The sequence below is a fragment of the Drosophila melanogaster genome, chromosome 2L, assembly GCF_000001215.4.
Source record: "Drosophila melanogaster chromosome 2L".
NCBI classification, from domain to species: Eukaryota; Metazoa; Arthropoda; class Insecta; order Diptera; family Drosophilidae; genus Drosophila; species Drosophila melanogaster.
In genome coordinates, this window is record NT_033779.5 from 9332575 (window position 1) to 9351704 (window position 19130).

Sequence of the window (19130 nt, forward strand, 5' to 3'; positions counted from 1 at the left end):
GGGGCAGATCCAGTGGGCTGGGGAGTCCAAATGCCCGGCTGCCACGTTTAGGGACTACGGCAATCGCTGTCAACTGTGGCCCGCCACTTAGCAGCATCCCATCCTCTGGCCTGCTCTTCCGCAGTTTGAACATACCACACTCATTTCCCACCAGCATGGAACTGGAACTGGCCCCCAAGGCAAATCGAATTGAAGCAGATCAAAGGCAGCTGCAGCTGTGATGATGCTGCTGCTGATTTTTATTGCCACTGATATTTATTGTGGTACGAATATGAAACCGGAAACGCTCGACTAACATTCTTTGGGTCAGCCTAGGACTCGGTTCCACATTCTTGCTGGTTCCCTTAGATTCTGGCCATTGTATTCCCGGTGTACTCAATCAGGTTCAAGTAGTACATGGCTATGCCCATTGTTCCCGTTTTTTTTTTGGGGTTGTTTGTCACGATCTTTTTGAAATGATGAGGTGTAATCATTGCTGGATTGGGTAATGCACAAACTTGACCCACTTATAGAGCCAGCGAGTTATGACATAATAATAAACCAGATCTAAAAAGAATCTCGCTTTCTTTCATCTAGAGCAGATGAAGACCTTGAAGCGTCCGGAAAATACCCTGATTGCCATTGCCCACAATGCGAGGATGATCAGTGCAGTGTCCGCACAATGCAGCCACTAATGGAAAGGAAATAATCGAAAGTTGAGCCCCAGTAACTGGAACTACCATAATGAGTTCCTTTCATTGCACTCCTCCTAGCCCGGCAGAGCGAAACAAGGCGCGACAAATTACGCGGCCAACGCTGCGTATGCGTTACGTGAAATGCGATGGGCCAAAGGCAGCGCAGTCGGCAGAAGCAGCGGCTTTTGATGAATGAAAGTCAACCCTCGGCAGCAGCAGCACACACACCCGCAACTCGGATGCCGACGTCGCCGTCGCTGCCAGCGTGCAATTTGCGCGGTAGCTTGCTATATTTCGAATTTGATTTCGATTTAGTTTCTAGTACTGTTTTACAAACCGACGAGTCAGGTTCTACTGCCGCTGCTAGCAGAGCCGACCAGACCACATCGTCAGAAATCGGATTCGGAATCGGTGTGTGGGATCACTGCCTGATCAGAAGTCAGTTGCCATTTAGCCGCGTGCTCGGGACCACGCGCTCCTCCGATCCTCCCCCGTTTCGATTAGGGGTCGTGCCTGAAGGGTTCTTGAATACGTCGGGAGTTGTTCCCCAGCCTGCGGCACATGTGAATAAATTTGCTTGTAAGTTCTACGGTGATTGCTGGCAGATAATCAAGCTATCAGATAATCAAACTATATCCGATATTTAAAGAAATCTGTAAACTTGACATAAAGGAATCCTGTGCCTTGAATATTGTGAAATCCTTCAAATAACTCAAGAGAATTTACGTTAGTGTTTTCAATATTTATATTTGCTTCCAAGTGAGTGTCTCTTGTGAGAGGAAACGCTTTTTGTTGCCGGGTAATGTGTATTTAGTCGCTGTTTTGCTACCCTGTAATAAATTAAATTATAAAAAAAAAACATATTTTACATTTTGTTTATTCATGTTATTTATTTTTAATGAAGCCATAAAATATTTAATTCAATAGATACATTAGACAATTTGAGAAATCGTTTGGTAGAGCAACAGCTAAAATCTTAGTATCTTAGATGATAACAGTGTGAAAATCATAAGGAACATATCCTAGGATCAGTAAATTATTGCTTATAGGCTTTCTGAACTTTCAAGAGGATGAGACGCAGTGTGCTTCCCATCCAGTATTTATTTACTTGACATCTAATCGATTTACTCTTTCTGAGAGCCAAGGGACAAACGTGAATAATTTCCGATTTCTAAGGCTGATAAGGCGCTGAACAACCTCCCGAATAACCTTGGTAGAAACGCCCACCCACTTTTGCATAGGCAGAGACGTGTCAAACTGTTACCACGGTTTTTGTGCATATGTTTCGCTTTGGTTTTAATTCTTTTTATTTTTAGCACACAAAGTGCGATGCACCAAAATAATCTGCTCTCTCGCCATAATAATGAGAAAATGAGGAAAAGACATGGTATTAAGAAGGTGTAATTATATTATTATATGTAAAATTTTCGCGAATTTTTAAATCTTCCCTCGCGCATTTGCCTTAATTTTCTCACCTAAATAAAAAACCGCTCATAAATCGGGCGCGTGGAAAAATATTAAAAAAAAAAACCATTAATATGCTCCAAAACTCCAATTTACGATTAATGATTATCTGGAATTTTACCCGCGTGCTTTTGCACTTTTTATTCTTCATTTTGCGGAACCATAGTGATCTTGATAAGCTAAATCTGGATGAAAGCGTCTAGCTGCTGTTTTGAGATAGTCAGACATTCAGTCTATAGATTATAGCGACAAGTGCTGTTGGATGAGTTGAGATTATAGCGTCATGCAGTGTATTAAACGTATGTAGGTAAAAAGCATTTAATATATGTTTTCGATTGTATTCCTAATCATATAAAACCAACTGAAGGTAGTTTTCAATAAACTGACATCGTGTGTTCCTGTATTAAAAACAGACTTTAAATATCAAAACTTTCCGTCAATTTACTTTAATTTCTAGCATTTATTAAGATATATATAAATATATATATATATATATATATATATATATATAAATTTTTAGTGGTCAAATTTGGTAATTACACATTTTCATGAAACAGTAAATAAACTCACAGCGTTGTCTAACATATATATATCCAATAAACGGTGATAATTGCTTTTATAGCACAAACATACTACTGATTTTTAGTTGGGCTCAGATCAGCTTTAACTGGTTTTTCCTCAGGCAATTTATTAGAAAATTTCCTCACATCAAAGACAAGTGGGTGGGTCAGGCATCTGCCCCTCATAAACCCCCTTTGTCCGATCGAACCCCCGCGAAATGCAAATTGATTTGCATTGACAATGAATTTGCTGCCCCTCGCACATGGGCTCTGAATTCAGTTTGCATTGCATTAATTAGCAAAGTAGTAAAAGTACTTCTACATATGTTATATAAGTCATAGTCTAGCGCGTTAATTAGTATGCATCCCTGGGTATACATTTGTGTTCGTCTATCAACAATAATAAACTTGTACAGCATTTGTGATCATGTAAACTGTCTGCCAATCATATATGGCAAAGAAATGATTCCCATGTATACTATACCAGGCAAAATATTTCTGAAACAGAAAACAAAATAATTTACTTGAGTCTTTATGAAAACTAGTTCTTGCCAACGATAATAGATAGGTCCAATCAACTGAAACTGGGTGTTTTATAATTTCGCCAATGAAGACAAGTTTAAGTTCACCCTCGATCACGCGGCGGTAAATGCTAAATTGGGTTTTAAATTCCCATTAATTATGATGACTTCTGCATCGACGGTCCAACTTCCGTTTAGTGTGAAACCCATCCTCTAATCAATGAACTTGAGTGATCAATGAAACTTCCGCTGCAATTGAAATTCAATGCAACTATCACACCATTTTAACAAATTACACATATTTACATAGAACGCAATGTCTGCCTACGCCTGTATGTAGACAGACTCATTCACGGTCAAGTTCAAAATAGAAAAAATATGAATAAATAGTGCATGCATTAATGTATACAACAACAATTTAATACAACTGAAACGCGGCTTAGTAAATAAATTTAGTTGGGCACGAGTGCAACTGCCCAAGTGCATTCCACTCAAGTTTCGCTCAAGTTTCGCTAAATTTAATTCTTATCTGTACAGCCACCTTCTCCCTCGAAGTGCCCAACTTAAACGTTTCGCAAATTAAACTATTCAGATAAACACCTCTTGTTCTCGAATGCTTCGACACAGCTCATTGCACCTACTAAACACAGTTCAGGCCGCCAAAAGGTTTCCATATCAGTGAAAAGCCTACCCCACTCCGCCACCTATCCCCTGATACCATCCAACAAACGACCTGGGCACATGCCAATCATTCACTCAGAATCGGTTTCAGTTTCTGGACTGTTCTGTAGTTACATCAATTAGGCGAACCACAGATACCGAACGCCAACGAAGCCGAGAACATCAGACACATAATGGCATTATCATCGCGTCGGCCTCCCAAAGGGTGTGGAGCACCCAGACAATTGTGATCAGTGATCTCACCGGTGGTGCGGTCCATTCGGCTGGTACCCTGTACTTTTTGACTTCTTGCAATCCGTCTGTTTGCATTTCTTAGTTACTCTAGTAACGCCTACGCATTGCTGATTTATTTTAAATGGTTCTACACCTTTAAATCTATCAATCTACACTTTACACAGTATTTCATTATAAAGTACAAATTTATTAAAATCTTTAAAAATCTGCTAATTTATCTATTAGCAAATTTTGCAAGAGCGAGTGCACACTAGAAATATATTTAGCTATTTGTGTACATTTTCATGTCGTCAGATGCGAACCGTTGACTTTTATTGCATTAGATGTAACTAAGAGATCTCAGCCACTTGTTAGTCACCTCTCCAGTTTAGGATTGCTATTCCAAAGTGTTGACTGTCATCTTAATCTCTCGCTGTCTGCCCGTCAATTGCTATACAATTGGCTAGGCAATTTCGAATGGCCAAGATTTTATGATTAATCCCAAATTGCTAGTGGCGTATCCCAATTGAGAGGATATTGTGATGGCCATGATGCAAACGGTGTCAATTTGGTTCAATCTTTGAATCGGACTCTATCGGATCTATCTGGATCGCTGATCACCGTCGCCTCGCTTGTTGCCCTTGCACCCAGTTAAGGCATTAAATTTGTTTTCATTATTCGATCGTTTATGTAAATTTATTAGTTTGACACGTTTCCCAGTCGCAGTGCAGCGATTAATTGAGCCGCATTCTTCTGGGAAACTGTTTGCTGTTTTCGCACATTTGCGCATAATTGGCAAGAGTGTCAATGCTAAATGAGTGCTAATATTCAGCGTAAACTTCTTTGCATTGTGTTAGTTTCATTTGTTAGAATTACCAGCATCAAGCTCTCGCTTCCGCCCTTTCCTCTCGAAAAGCGTTCTGAAAAATATTCCGTAACAAATCCAACCCAACACTGAACAACATCCGTCCGGCTTCGTGTCAAAAGTAACACCCCTCGGATACTGTGGAATGGTGGTCAGGGGTAAGGGGTTAGGGGTTAGATGTGTGCATAAATCACAAAAGCCCAGCTGCCCGAATTGACTCGTTTTGGGGTTGTAAATATCTGCTTTGTGCGAAAGCTCAGTCGTCGATCGCTGGTCGCCCGGTGAGGAGGAAGCACTACTGTTTAACCCCTTGAAAACATCTGGAACTAGTTTTACGGTTTCATCATATATAGAAAACTTGAAACTGGAGCTAGATTGGTGTAACTAAGCTACTCTTAAGAAACAAATAGATTCTATTATAACAATAACTATGAAAATACTTTATTTTTTACAGGACATCCTTTTATTTTACTTTATATTAGAGGGAGGAGATAGGCTGAGGCGACGCATTGACTGCCAATCGTGCTTTGGAGTACATAAAAAGGGGTTTCCAGCAGGACCCAGGGTTGTCCAGACCCTGAACCAATCCATAGATCTTCACCATGACGCGACCCAAACAGGATGGCGGCAAGTTCAAGGCCTTCATGCAGGAGAATGTCCTTACCATGGCCACCGTTATCGGTGTGTTTGTGGGTGGACTCATCGGCTTCATCATCAAAAATAGCACTGGCGAGTGGTCGAAGAGAGAGATCATGTACATATCCTTCCCCGGCGAGATTTTCTTGCGGTGAGTAAAAAGAAGTGGGATAAATTCATCTTAGTTGTATCAGATTACTGAATTGGAATACTATAATAAATAACATATATTTTTAGAATGCTTAAATGTTTGATTGTGCCGCTTTTGGTCTCATCAATCACCAGTGCCATTGGTGGACTCGACCTGAGCATGTCCAGCAAGATTGCTACCAGGTGAGTTGATAAGAAAACCATATGAAGTTAGATAGCCCAGATAAAATGGAACTTAATTCCCACCAGAGCCATTACTTACTACTTTGTGACCACCATATCGGCCGTGATTCTGGGAATATGTCTGGTGACCACACTGCGTCCCGGCCAGGGAGCCAAGATCGTGGAGACCCAGACGGAGAGCATTGATAAGGCATCGAAGGTGCTCACCCCAGACACGCTTATGGATTTGGTGCGGTATGTTGGGATCTGCCGGTAACTGAACCCGCCTTCTGACTCATTTTATTTATACCCAATAGAAACATGTTCACGGACAACATCATTCAGTCGACCATGTTCCAGGTAAGACTCTGTTCCAAGGCGAATCGTTCATACGCACTGTTGAACGCTAAAAGCAACGGTAGCAATTATTCAATTCTTTGCGGTTTGGCGAGATTTTGATTGAAACAAAGCGCGACACATAATCAAAACTGACATGATAGGGATACCACAATTTCAATTACAATCCAGCTTCAAGTAGGGGGATTTCACACAAGTGCCTAGCGGTGTGAGTGAGTGTCAGTGCTTAAATTTCAATTATCGCATGTGCGACTGCGAATCGGGAGCGAGCGAGAGGGAAGCGGTCCTATCAACACGGTTTAGGAGGCCCCAGACGCAAATTGAATCAAAGTACTTAGCTCGGCCTGCGGCAGATATGTGGACATTGTACCTCCATAATTATATGCATATGCGAGTGGATGTTGGTGTAGGTAGGCAACCGAATGAATATTCATGCGCCCAATTAGATTATTGTTGACTCAATGAAGGAAAATAACAGAAAAACCACAATTTCGCTTATTCAGATTCTACCATTTTATAAAACAGATAACGAAAAAGTCTGCCAAATCGCAACGGATGATGAATGATGGGACGATTATTTCTCGAACTACTGCTTTTGATATGATTAAAATCCATATTATTGTATATATAATCTATTTACACCTGCTCCATTTTAGCACCGCACTGAGATCTATGAGAACACTAGCATTAGCCCAGCACGTAAGTTCTTACATTGGCATCATAAACTCATCGTGAAACTTATTCCTATAATCCCCTACATAGAGCCTATGGAAAACTGGGAGTTCAAGTCGGCTCAGCGCGAGGGTTCTAATGTCCTGGGTCTTGTGATGTTCAGTGTTATCCTAGGTACCACCATTGGAAGAATGCGGGAGAAGGGACAACTGCTGCAGGATTTCTTCACCACACTGAGCGAGGCAATGATGACCATCACCTCATGGGTTATTTGGTAACGCGAGATGTAATTACATATCACCAAGAATTTTAGGAAACAATTATTGATTTCTTTAGGATTTCCCCGCTGGGTGTTGCCTTTCTGATAGCCGCCAAGATCATTGAGATGGAATCGATAGCAGCAACGATTCAGTCATTAGGATGGTATTTCATAACGGTCATGATAGGTCTATTCCTTCACGGTTTTGGTAAGTTATGAACACCGTATACAATGATTTAAATTAACAATTGGGTTCTATTTTAATTTCAGGTACGATTGCGGTGATCTTCTTCCTGGGCACCCGACGTCTCCCGTACCGCTATATTGCCAAGCTTAGTCAGGTCCTGGCAACTGCATTTGGAACAGGTTCCAGCTCGGCCACCATGCCGCTGACCATCAAGTGTTTGGACAACATGGGCATCGATCCGCGGGTTACTCGATTTGTCATTCCTGTTGGTGCCACAATTAACATGGACGGAACGGCTCTCTATGAGGCTGTGGCTGCTCTGTTCATCGCCCAATACCGTGAGATGAGCTATTCCTTCGGCACCATTGTGGCCGTCAGCATAACAGCCACGGCGGCATCGATTGGAGCTGCTGGAATCCCGCAGGCTGGACTTGTTACCATGGTCATGGTGCTGGACACAGTGGGCTTGGAGCCGAAGGATGTGTCCCTCATCATAGCCGTCGATTGGCTACTGTAAGTCTATAGCCTTCGAATCAAAGGATGTTATAATAGCATACTGTAATTTCAGGGATCGCTTCCGCACCACCATTAATGTAATGTGCGATGCTCTAGGCACTATTTTGGTTAACCATCTGTCGAAGAATGATTTGGCCAGCGTGGATAGGGTGAGTTTGAAGCACGACTTTCTAATATCTGCATCCCTCTTATTAATTTTTGTACTCAGCTGAATGCCGAGCCCCATGAGCTCCTCGAGCTGGGACCCAATGGCCACGAGATGAAGGAATGAAGGCAGTCTTCGCTTGGCGCCTATAACCGCAAACGATGAGTGGACATGTCCCGGCTGTGGGCCTGTTTCCACATCCTGCCCAGCAACGATAGCGATAGCGATGACTACGACGACGACGACGAGGAGTTTTAAAGGATCGCCGCAGGATCGTATTGTATCAGCGCTGGAAAGGAGTCATCACGTTTGTTTGCGAATTATTTTGGGTGACCAAGTCGCATCTAATTTTCAGATTGATCAATTTGAAGCAGCTCCTCCGGCAGAGGATAGATATCTGCCAGAGTACAAGTACTAAGCCAGCAACGAATTTAAGTGACACATTCGTTAAATAGTTTGTTTTTTCCAAAATGAATAGATCGAAAAGCAGCGAGAACAGCAATAAGATTTAAGATGAAAACAACGTAACATTTATCGCCTAAATTAGGGATACTTTCAAGGTGTACATAATTTTTAAATATAATTATATTAAATTGAGTTCAAATTTGCATTACATTCTCCCTATGATTAGTATTACAATTGAGCAGTAAAATTAGTTAAATTCCAAGCAAGCAATCCCAACTTTAAGCAATTGCATTTGATTAGGTCGCAAATTGTTGAGATTCGTATCTAGTATTTGTTAAAACATATTCTATAACTTTTTGACATAGCAAAGCGAAACAAAATAATTAAAAAAGACAAATATTTAACAATAGAACACAGATAAATTAACATACTAATAGGTGAAAAGCAAAACCAAATCCAATCCAAATCAAACCACAATTTCAAATGCCGTTACAAGTTCGTGTTCATAGTTGAGCTTTGTAAATACTTAATAGCTTAAGTATACATACATAAAACTTTATGGAAATATTTATATTTAAAGCGTGGAAACCGAATTCTTGGATGACAATAATAGAGTGCTGCAATCACACATACAGTCAATTTATACGAGTAACGAATTATTTATAAAATATTAATAAAACTAATATAAATTAGGTCACATCTTTTCAAAAATCAACCAAATATTGACACAAATACACAAAATCAATAAAACAAAGTAAATACTTGAATGTTTGCCATGCTTTCAGCCAAAAAGGAGAATTTTTTAGGTTACGAATCACCAAAATGTTTGTAGTTGTGCGTAGTCTAAATATATGTTTACTAATAAATCTTTATGAATATTAAACGAACTTTTCAAGCATTTTAACTTAAGGTATTTGGGTGAAGTTTCAATTCAAATTGATCTGTTGGGTAGGTTTTATTTCTTATACACAATATTATACATCAGGCATACAATTTTTACTGGATGATAAGAATTAACGATATGTTTGATTTCATTTATCATACACATTTAAAATGAAATAAATAAGTTTATTTCAATGGTTCTAAAATTTGTTAGAGCTTTGGCAAGTTTGCAAGCCATTGAATAAAAGCTTTTAGTAGTTTCCATTGGATTTTGCACAGATGGCGCATTTAATAAACTTAATCGAAACTTAAATAATATTAATACTTAAAAACAAAAAAAAAATGAGAATTCTACCCTTTTATTTGATCATTAAATAATACTACTAAATATTTTTTTTTTTTCAACGTTACTTGCTATTTTACACGCTACAGTTTAAATGAAATGGTGTTTAAATTTTAACATTTTCGAAAATCCATTTTGTTAGGCAACTGTTGACTTCAGTTTTGCCTTTAAAGTCGCCATCCTTTTGATCTACGTATTTAGTGTCCCATCTGCATGTACTTCTGTTGCTCTGCCGAACCCTTCTCCAAAAAGTAACTGCCCCTAAAGAAAATAAAAGGACCATAACAGAAAACAATGCTCCCCAAATATAAAATTGGTGGCCATCAAAGGGGGAGAGAATCCTTGATACTGGGGTAGCAAGGATATGCAGGCGGCAGGTTGTCAAAACAAACAAATATAATAAAATAAAACAAAGAGCCAACGAAGCAAAAGTATATTTCGATGATTTCTCAACTTTTTCTTCATTCGGCTTCACTAGCTTCTTTGTTTGCGCAGCGTAAAAAGTTTTGAATTATTGTGTTTTAGCATCGTCTTAGAAAAACCCATCAGGCAAGTTGGACCTAGCATACTTGACAGCCTTTATTATTAGATAAACCCAAAATTTTTGAAAACGGCTTAAATATTTGACTTAAGTTAGATACTCCCAAAATTCTTGGTGAATGCATTGCCCAAACTATGCCCTACAGAAGCAGCAGCTAAGCACCGAGCTCTAAGAACCATCTTCAGCCATGCTAATCAATGATGCCACTAGAGATCGTCCCATCTATCAGGATATCCAGCGTCTTACAGATGCCCAACTGAGTACCATGTGCAAAAGCCACGGTCTCATTCTGGGTCCCATAACTTTTCAAAATAGACGCATGGCAGAGCGCAAGCTCCATATAGCAATGATCACAGAGCGGGCCAAGTACCGGGCCCATCAGCAGTTTGCCCTGGAGTGCAACATGAAAACCCAAGTTCCGCCTGCGCAGCAAAACTACGGCTTAGTGGACGTACTGCCCCAGAACTATTACCAACCCATGCCACCACAAACTTACTGGCCATCTCCGGGCACCAATTTGCGCAGCCCACCTCCGCCTAGTTGGAATACCCAAAATCGTCGGGAGCGAACGGACCCGGTGCTCGAGCCACGTCAGTACGTTAGTTGGAGGCAACAGAACAGGAACCAAAAAAATACTGAAAATTCTGGTAATAATTTTCTGGGTTTCAAGATGCCCTTTTCCCTGGGGGCTGCCAGGGATCTCAGGTCAATGATTACCAGCTCCATCAAGCGTTTTCAGGGAGGAGAAGCGGAGAACGCGCCCGTGAAATTCCAGGATGGGCCAGTGCAGAAAAGAGGGGAGAAGAAGACCACGCACGAACATGAAGAATATTATCAGGAGTATTCCGATAAAGATAGCGTGAGAAAACCATCCACCTCTGACCATGAACCGGATACGCTATCTGGTACTTCAGAGGATGAAGGCCAGGAAATTGAGAGGAAGGACCTTACTACCCAAGACTCCTATCCGTATCCCTTTAGCTTTCGGGAAATTAAGAGACAAATCAATGGTGCGGAATCCCGACATGAACTACGCGACTACAAGAGTTTCATTAGCCTATCGAGTGTTTATCACGAGTTCGAACGCCAAGTGCCAATGGCACGGACTGCACCATCTGTGGATTCGAAGCCACGCTTCAGCTGGTGGTGGCAGTGGAGGGCGAAGGCGGGAGATGAGCGAATTCCGGAGGCGGAGCGAACCACCGAACAGGATCTGCTGCAGGAGCGTGAGTTGAAGACCATCAACTACCTGAGCGAGGCGCCTTCGCGTGCGGATGACGGTATACTGGAGTTGATGGGCAGGGTAGAGCTCCGCGATGACAGCGAGGAGGAGGTGGGGCTGGAAGACACTCAAATAGCACGGGGATCCCGATCCTGGGTGGGCTTCTGCCGGCACATCTTCCACCTGCTCTGTTGCGATCATCACGGAAAACTCGACCCGGAAAAGCTGCGCTGCAGTTTCTTCTGCTGCTGCATGGCCTTCGGTGTCTACATGGGCTTCAAAATGATGCGGTAGTGACATAAAGTGGGCAATTTTATACGTGTGTATGTCCATCAGTATTCAGGAATTTATGCATATCTCAGTTGAGAAAACGATGTGCATCGCTTTGTTGTATTCATCGTAATCATCTGCCTTTGTTTTCTTATGTTGAGATACGAACTATATTCTTAATACACTACAGTGCAAAAATCCTTTCATTTCAAATTGGATGAATAACTGGTCAGAACTGGCTATTTTCGTTTATTTTCAATGACGTCATTTATGACGTAATACTATATTCATAGATGTTGTCTGCAATTTGTAAGCAAAATGGCCCTCATTGGAGAACGTAGCTCTTTGCGGCACCTGGTTCCATTTGTGACAAGTCGTCGTTTGCTTGCCAAATTCTCACTTCTAGGTGGCACGGAAATGAAACTGTAATTATATTCAAGGCACCCTGAGAAGGAAGTTCTTTAAGATTAAAATTATTAAAAAGGAATATTTTTGCTAGATTGCAAACATATTGCTGTTTATATCATATTTGTAGGTTTTAGTAAAGTTTAGTAAATAATATGATGTCCTACAAGACTAAATCAATTTTTTATTATACTTATGTATCCCCATTCCAACGGCGAAATCAATTTTGATTGCCCAACTAACCAAACAAAATCTAATCAAATGCAATTGGCGCGCCCGTAAACTCCAGCGAGGAACAGACATAAATTAAAGTTTGGCCATAAAACAACAAAGAGACATAAAATGGGCATAACAAATTTAAACAGCATAAACAATTGACAACAAAGTGGGCTCCCAATCTGAACTATAGAACAGATCGCACGGTTTTTGACTCCGGTCGAATTGCAGATTTGCGTCGAGTATAAATCTGCAGCTATAAAACGAGTGACAGGACTCAATTGCCTGGCTGGCACACACAAATTGAGACAGTCGTTGGTTTGGGCAGGACTCTCAGTTTGTCTTTATGCCAATTCAATTTACCGCCAAATCGCTCTGTCGAGTTTTAGTCCGAACCCCTGGAAATGAACATAAAACGCCAACGAAATGCGGCCATTTAATTTATATTCTGGCAGCATTAAATGGCATTTTAATTTCTATGGAAGTCGTAAAAAGTCCTAAAAAGTATTTCTCCGCTTCCTCTTTTCATATTTATGTCTATAAATTTATTTTGCACTTTTCCATTTCTCAATTGCGTGCAAAAGATTTTTACATTTAATTCAATTTGCCATCTAATGGATGGGGCGGCCGGTTGTGGGCGATTCCCCTAGGGGATGTGCTTACCAACTGGGCGTGGCCATGTCTGTTTTGCAGTCCTTGCGTGAAATATGGTCCCGGCTACTTAGCAGTCTCATCTCCAGCTCCAAAACTGAAATCCGGTGGACGCCCGGGCTAAATTACCGTTACAAATTTGCGCTACTTTGATGGCAACCACCTCATTCCCAGTTCTCCATCCGAGAAGTCGGGAATTCGGAATGCCCGGCAATGTCATACAAAATTTATTCGCCCTACGTGCCTTGGCCGCAAATCTTCGCTGCGTCCAGAGGGTCAAGCAATTTTGACCAAGCTAGTTTGCGTCACTCCAAGTGGAATCTGCTAATGGTTTTCATAAGAAAAGGAGGGACGTTCAACTCATGGTTCGTTGGGTGAATCCTGTGTCATTTCCCAAAGTTCGACTTCGAACCCCATTCAGAGGAACATGTTATCCTAAAATAAGGTATAATATGGTTTTATACTTGATGTACTCATTAGCAAACATAACATAGTATGTAACCGAAAACAGTTTATACTATTTAACATATTATGAATTGAAGATACAACTTCTAGGCTGCAACAAACAAATTTAGATAATTCCGAAATATATATTCCATGCGCCTTTCAATTTTGTTTTTTACTGGGCAAGTATGTTAAGTACATATGCAAATGCTAAACTTTCGCTCAGAAAAATACAAGCTGCTACATATTTGCAGCCATTTTGTAAGCCACTTAACCAGAAAAAGTTACCAGCATCTTTGGCCTAATGAACGAAACTCCGAGCGAGCAAAACTAAAAGCGCGACTGCCGGAGGATGTTTCGAGTGGATGTGCAACTGGGTGATGGCGTGGTGTGGTGTGTAGTTAAAGGGCGGTGGGTTTTGGTAACCCCTTGGGGGAAAATGCAATTTTGTAATTGACTCACAATCAGTCGGGCGGAAGTTGTTTAGCTATGCAATATGGCTGCCAAATGCGACAAACGGATGCAATTTGTGAAATATGCACGAAATAAGACGATAAAGCGATGCTCAAGAGGTGGAGAATGCACAAGTCTCACCCAATGGAACCCTTTTTCCACCAGAGATTGAAATGTCAATCCGTTTATGGGAGTGGGACATGTCCCTGTCCGTGTTCCTGCTCCTGTCTATCCGCATGAGTGGAACATGTTTGTCAGCTAGTTTTCGATGCGATTTTTTGGTACCAACTGTTCATGGACGGCGAGGGTATATCACTTTCTAAAGTGCTACACTTACAGTGGTAATGAAATAATGTTCAAGTGGCTTATAAAAATAATAGTTATAAAACAAATTAGCAAGATAAGACGTATTAACAATCATAAAAAGTACTTGATTTGGCGAACAGAAGAAAAATCTGTACAGTATTGGATTCAGATCCGATCACCATTGTAACAGATGAATGAATAGTTATAACCCATATGTCCCACGTATGAAGTGTAACTAATAGGTATCCAGCCAGTTGCAATTAACACATCGCCCTGCCTCTTTTCAGCCTGCAGTTGTGCCACAGAATGTTGCCAAAATGTCCGTTTGTCGCCCACATGTCTGAGCTGAACGACGCGCCCGAATGCCGCTGACAGATGTTCCACCTTTGGCCAGGAAACGGGCTACGGAGACAAACTGTTTGCCTGCGCCGGGAACCTGGAGGTCGACGTAATAGTTTTTATGTGCGGTTTTCGGTTGAGTTTCTCCCTCTGCCCTGCCATAAACGAACAATTTGTGTAATGCATTTGGTGAATAATAAGGTGGGCAGGGAGCTATTTTGGCTCAGAGGCGACAGGTTTTTTTGGTTCATGTCCGGAAAGGAAGTCGTTCTATGCAGGTTCATTTTTTATGCTAGCAGTTCTGAAAAATTTCACATATAAAATGTTTACGTATCGATATTTGCGGAGATTTTACCGGCCACTCAAGGGCAGGTATGCACTTTCATGTAGAACATGTGATTTGAAATGAGATTATAATATATTTATACATCCCCATGACGTTCCTAGACAGTCCGGTGTCAAACGTGATTTAACTTGAAAGTACCATATTGCGGCATCGATTGAAAAATTCGATTTTTCTTTTATTTTTGTATCTCAGAATTATGGAATTTTATATTAACATTGAAAAGCAGCGAAACAATAAACATTAGTTTATCTTTTAGCATATTAATGTAGATTCTCATTTTCGTTGCTCGCTATATTAAAGTAGCAACAAAAGTTTGTGCAAAGGAAGCTGAATTAGTTCCTCAATCTAAGCGCAATTAATTCTTGATCGCACTGTTTCCACGACCCAATCAAGTTGTGGAAATGCTCACTTAACCAACTGGATACAAACAAATCAAATAACATTTCCTACAGACTTCACCCAATTAATAAGAATAAGGTCTTCTGTGAGAACGACTGTGGTCATACCCTTGGTAAGCAAATGATAATAAAGTACTTAAAACTTTTGAAAACGTCTTTACTCATAATTTTCCAATTTCATATTCAAATAATCCATGTCTAGTCCGAGATTTCGATTACCTCAAAGCAAGCCGAGAACCAAAATCAGACTACCTTGCTCAATTAAGGGAAGTAAAAGAATTGCTTAACCCGTCTACAGGCCAAACAAATGTTTCTGTTTTTTTGTTATTTTTTGATGCAAATGTCAACAATTAATTTGGAGGCAAAATATGCGCAGTCTCACAGAAAAATAAACAAGCGCCAAGACGCAGAGGGCCAGGCTAAAAGTTGAAGGAGGAAAATTGCAAAAGGCAAAGTAAATACGAGGGGGAATGTTGGAAAAATGTAGGAGCAGTCCTGGCAATTAAAGTTGAGACTGCAAAGGTGGATCCAGAACCAGATGAGCAGGTGGCAGAATCTATGGCCTCCACTCTGAAGGAGCAGGTGGCATAATGAAGTCGATTGGAAGTTGAATTCACTTGAGCTGGAATAATTTGTTTCAATGCTAATGTTGACGCCCTCGGCGAACGCAAAGTAGGTAGAAAATTAATGAGAGCATTATTGTGTTTGATAATAAATATGAAATTAAAATACCCAGAATTTATGGCACACAAGGCGTAAACTTGACGTTTAAGTGGAACTTTAAGGAAATTTAGGAATTAATTAAGTGTTCTAAAAACCTTTTCATATCAAGGACTCAAAGAATGATTGAAGCTTCAGTGTTGAGGATGAATATTTAATCGGGACGTCTCTCTCTCTTCAACTTTGCAACTTGAAACTTTGATAAAGGCCTAAATAATCGAACCGCATCATTGGCCATCATGTCCGGTCATCGGCGTTTGGCCGGTCCATTCGACAAGCCACTTTAATGGCAGCCCAGAGCCTTTCGTTTTCATCTTGCTTTCATTTACATGTCCTGTGGCGCATCCCAACTTTTCCTCGACTCCTCCAGGATCTGTCAGATGTATTTGATTGATTTGTTGGGCAATTTGCCACCGCCTGTTGTTTGTCGGAGTTTGCATAAAGTTGTGTACGCCAGTGCCTCCGCTCCCAGTCCACTCGAATCACTTTTCTGCCACATTCATGCATGATTTATGTTTGAACATATAAAGCTGCCATCGACGTAGTTTACGGAATGAGTTGGGGAACAAACTGGGGCTGCGATCTAGAACCTGCTTTCCCATTACGAGGACCTTTGAAGTGGGTGCCCGGCCAAAAGTGTCTGTCGCGGATCTAGGGTTAAATCAATCAATGACTTAATGGCTTATTGTGAATATATTCTCACATTTCCCTCGAACTTTCCCCATGGCTCATCTATCAAGTGTCAGTCTATGCGATAATTGGATTAATAAATTAACCAGGAATTGATTAAGAAGGTTAATAATCCAAGTCAATCGAATTATTTGTTGTGACAATTCTGATTTCAAATAATAAAAATACGACCTTCAACGTCTTTTGATTTTTAAAGAAGTTAGTGCATGAAATTCGAATTTTCCGGTAATATAAGGCGTCCATTTTTAGAAACATTGGAAATCTGAACCGAGGCCACCAAACAAAGAATATGAAGCTTCTGTCACTGTCAGTTGTTATCTTTTGTGCCTTACAATGTCAAAATGCCGTTGGATATAATCCTGGTACAATAAATAAATAAGTTCATTTATTTTTAATTACCTAAAACCTGTTCTTTTATAGCCAAGTGTAATGATCCGAAAAGTAATGGTGGGGCTTGCCGAAAACCTCCCGTGGACAAGTGGACCTTTGACAAGATTCACCGAAAATGTGTGGAAATAGATTTCTTTGGATGCCCAGATACGAAAAACATATTCGATTCAAAAAGCGAATGCAAAAATACCTGTTCATATGATGTATTAGTTTACTGACCAACCCACCAGTTCAATGGTGAAGGAAATGCAATTGATTGTACGTAATTATGTCTGTACCACGAGTCGTATGCGTAATAAGAGTATTAATTAATTCAGACAAGCTTCGTATGCGTCTGTTGTTTATGGCAGACAATTGAGTAAACACAGTCCAGCTAATTGATGGCAGGCGACGTTTTCCTCTGACCCGATTGCCCATTTCCCTGGTTACCCGTTGTTGTACTTTTCCAACTTTGCCTATGTGTGGACAAACAAAGTCCGGGCAACCGAGCACTGATTGATTGAGTTTCTGTTTCTGTGGCACGAAGGCGTCCAGTTAATGGATCAATGGCTTTCTGTTTAGTTCGCTGCCATGCTCGTGTACACTCAACATCACCCCTCACTCTTTTCATCCTTATTGTAATAAAGTCAATCCGGTTAGCAGAAAACAAATTGTTAGTACAGTTCCATTGTCCCTTATGGGTTTACTAAGAGCGCTAGCTTGTGACTATGTTCCGTTTTGTTCTATGCATTCATTTTTCTTATTTCAGAGTCCAGCAAGCCTTGATCTATGATTTTTCTATTTTAAAAGTCACTTTACTACACAATCCAGTTCGATTAACACCTAAAACACTTTAGTTCATAAAACATATATTTTCTAAAAAAAAACGGAATTGCTGAACTGTGACAAAGATGCTCATTCCAGAGGTTGACATGTGGAATGTGTCCAAGAGTAGCCGGATACACCGCCTTTCGATCTTCAATTGCGATAAGCCTGGACTGAAAGTGTTGGACTACGCCGCAGTCCGGGGAGTTGATAGGTTCTACTTGGAGTGCCAGGACTACAGGGATTATTTCAAAGACCCCTATAATCGAGTCCACAAGCCGATAAGGTTTACCTCGTATGCGGGCAAGTGCGACGTAAAGTTGGATACCGACGTTGAGGTCCTTTCTGAGCCGACCTTGTGGCGTATTGATCGCCAGCCCATCGTCTATCCGATCGACTATCACTCGGATATGGCACTGGGTAGACGGGACTGCGATCACATTAAAGCCTTTTGTTCGCCAGCTGAGAGCCTAAGCTTCAAGCGATAGGTTGCTGTTGCCATTTTTGTCAGATTAAATACAGTTTTAAGCATTGCAATTGTGGGTTTTACGTTATATTTTGGTATATTTCAGTATACAAAAGGGTGCCATTCGAAAACGCTCGTCGTGTCAGTCTGTTCTGTCAATGGGTTCACGGATGCGAATCTGTTGTTTTGCGTCAGTTGGGATGCACTTTTCACCCGCCTGTTGGCGTGCAAATTGCTAATGAATTTAATTCCCCTGCACACACGCTCGCAGACAATGCTGTCGAAAACGGAAACGGATGGGAAAAAGCGGGAAAGCGGAAAAAGGAAACAAGGCGACAGCTCGACGGCTACTGCTAACATGTGATGCAGGCGACAAGTGAAGTTTGTCCGTTGTCGGAAAATCTAATAACCGACAGCAAGCAAACACACAATAACGCCGAGTTTTCCAGCTACTGTACTAGTCGCTGTGTATTGCCGGGTTTTAATTTGTGTCAGGACCTGCATATTAAGTGGGACCGGCCACAACGGTATCGAAGGATACCAGACACGTACTGATTGAATTGCGGGGGCGGAACGGGGTGTGCTCTAGTTCTAGTTGATACGGCATGATGGCACAGCCATCCCATCCTGAGGGCTGATTAAGCATACGCCATGTGTGCGGGCCGTGAGCCTACAATACACAATGCATTTTCTGGGCGCCAGATTTCAAGCCTAAATATTATCACCGACCCCGTTGCAGTGGTCGAAAAAACAAAATAATATTTTGTTAGGCAACTC

The 19130-nt window shown here is 41.0% G+C and overlaps 4 protein-coding genes and 1 long non-coding RNA gene across 12 annotated transcripts; 4 read left to right on the forward strand and 1 right to left on the reverse strand.

Moving 5' to 3' along the window:
* The first annotated feature begins 992 nt into the window (after nucleotides 1-992).
* Nucleotides 993-9351, forward strand: Eaat1 (Excitatory amino acid transporter 1). Of its 6 annotated transcripts, none has more exons than NM_001382081.1 (11): nucleotides 993-1253; nucleotides 5433-5765; nucleotides 5852-5947; nucleotides 6014-6181; nucleotides 6244-6286; nucleotides 6940-6982; nucleotides 7046-7229; nucleotides 7292-7422; nucleotides 7485-7914; nucleotides 7970-8066; nucleotides 8126-9351. In NM_001382081.1, the coding sequence occupies exons 2-11, from the start codon at nucleotides 5581-5583 to the stop codon at nucleotides 8225-8227; spliced, it is 1479 nt and encodes a 492-aa protein (NP_001369122.1). In that variant the 5' UTR covers nucleotides 993-1253; nucleotides 5433-5580; the 3' UTR covers nucleotides 8228-9351. The 6 variants fall into 4 exon arrangements, with proteins under 6 accessions (NP_001369122.1, NP_001369123.1, NP_477428.1 ...); NM_001201822.2 differs by having other exon boundaries at nucleotides 5461-5765; NM_164853.3 differs by having other exon boundaries at nucleotides 993-1085; nucleotides 5461-5765.
* A 906-nt stretch (nucleotides 9352-10257) lies between these two features.
* CG3748 (uncharacterized protein) lies at nucleotides 10258-12203 on the forward strand. 2 transcript variants are annotated; one of them, NM_205941.2, is made up of 1 exon: nucleotides 10258-12203. In NM_205941.2, exon 1 carries the CDS (start codon nucleotides 10421-10423, stop codon nucleotides 11747-11749), a length of 1329 nt encoding a protein of 442 aa, NP_995663.2. In that variant the 5' UTR covers nucleotides 10258-10420; the 3' UTR covers nucleotides 11750-12203. The 2 variants fall into 2 exon arrangements, with proteins under 2 accessions (NP_995663.2, NP_609281.1); NM_135437.4 differs by having other exon boundaries at nucleotides 10258-11917.
* A 3948-nt stretch (nucleotides 12204-16151) lies between these two features.
* On the reverse strand, nucleotides 16152-16638 carry lncRNA:CR44802 (long non-coding RNA:CR44802). The gene has a single exon (NR_124163.1). It is a non-coding gene; the product is annotated as a long non-coding RNA:CR44802 (long non-coding RNA).
* Nucleotides 16639-16971: 333 nt separating this feature from the next.
* Nucleotides 16972-17389, forward strand: CG43350 (uncharacterized protein). Of its 2 annotated transcripts, none has more exons than NM_001273359.1 (2): nucleotides 16972-17055; nucleotides 17114-17389. In NM_001273359.1, the coding sequence occupies exons 1-2, from the start codon at nucleotides 16983-16985 to the stop codon at nucleotides 17299-17301; spliced, it is 261 nt and encodes an 86-aa protein (NP_001260288.1). In that variant the 5' UTR covers nucleotides 16972-16982; the 3' UTR covers nucleotides 17302-17389. The 2 variants fall into 2 exon arrangements, with proteins under 2 accessions (NP_001260288.1, NP_001245951.1); NM_001259022.2 differs by having other exon boundaries at nucleotides 17114-17347.
* A 506-nt stretch (nucleotides 17390-17895) lies between these two features.
* CG13110 (uncharacterized protein) lies at nucleotides 17896-18422 on the forward strand. The gene has a single exon (NM_135438.3). The coding sequence runs from the start codon at nucleotides 17974-17976 to the stop codon at nucleotides 18373-18375; it is 402 nt and encodes a 133-aa protein (NP_609282.1). The 5' UTR covers nucleotides 17896-17973; the 3' UTR covers nucleotides 18376-18422.
* Nucleotides 18423-19130: the final 708 nt, after the last annotated feature.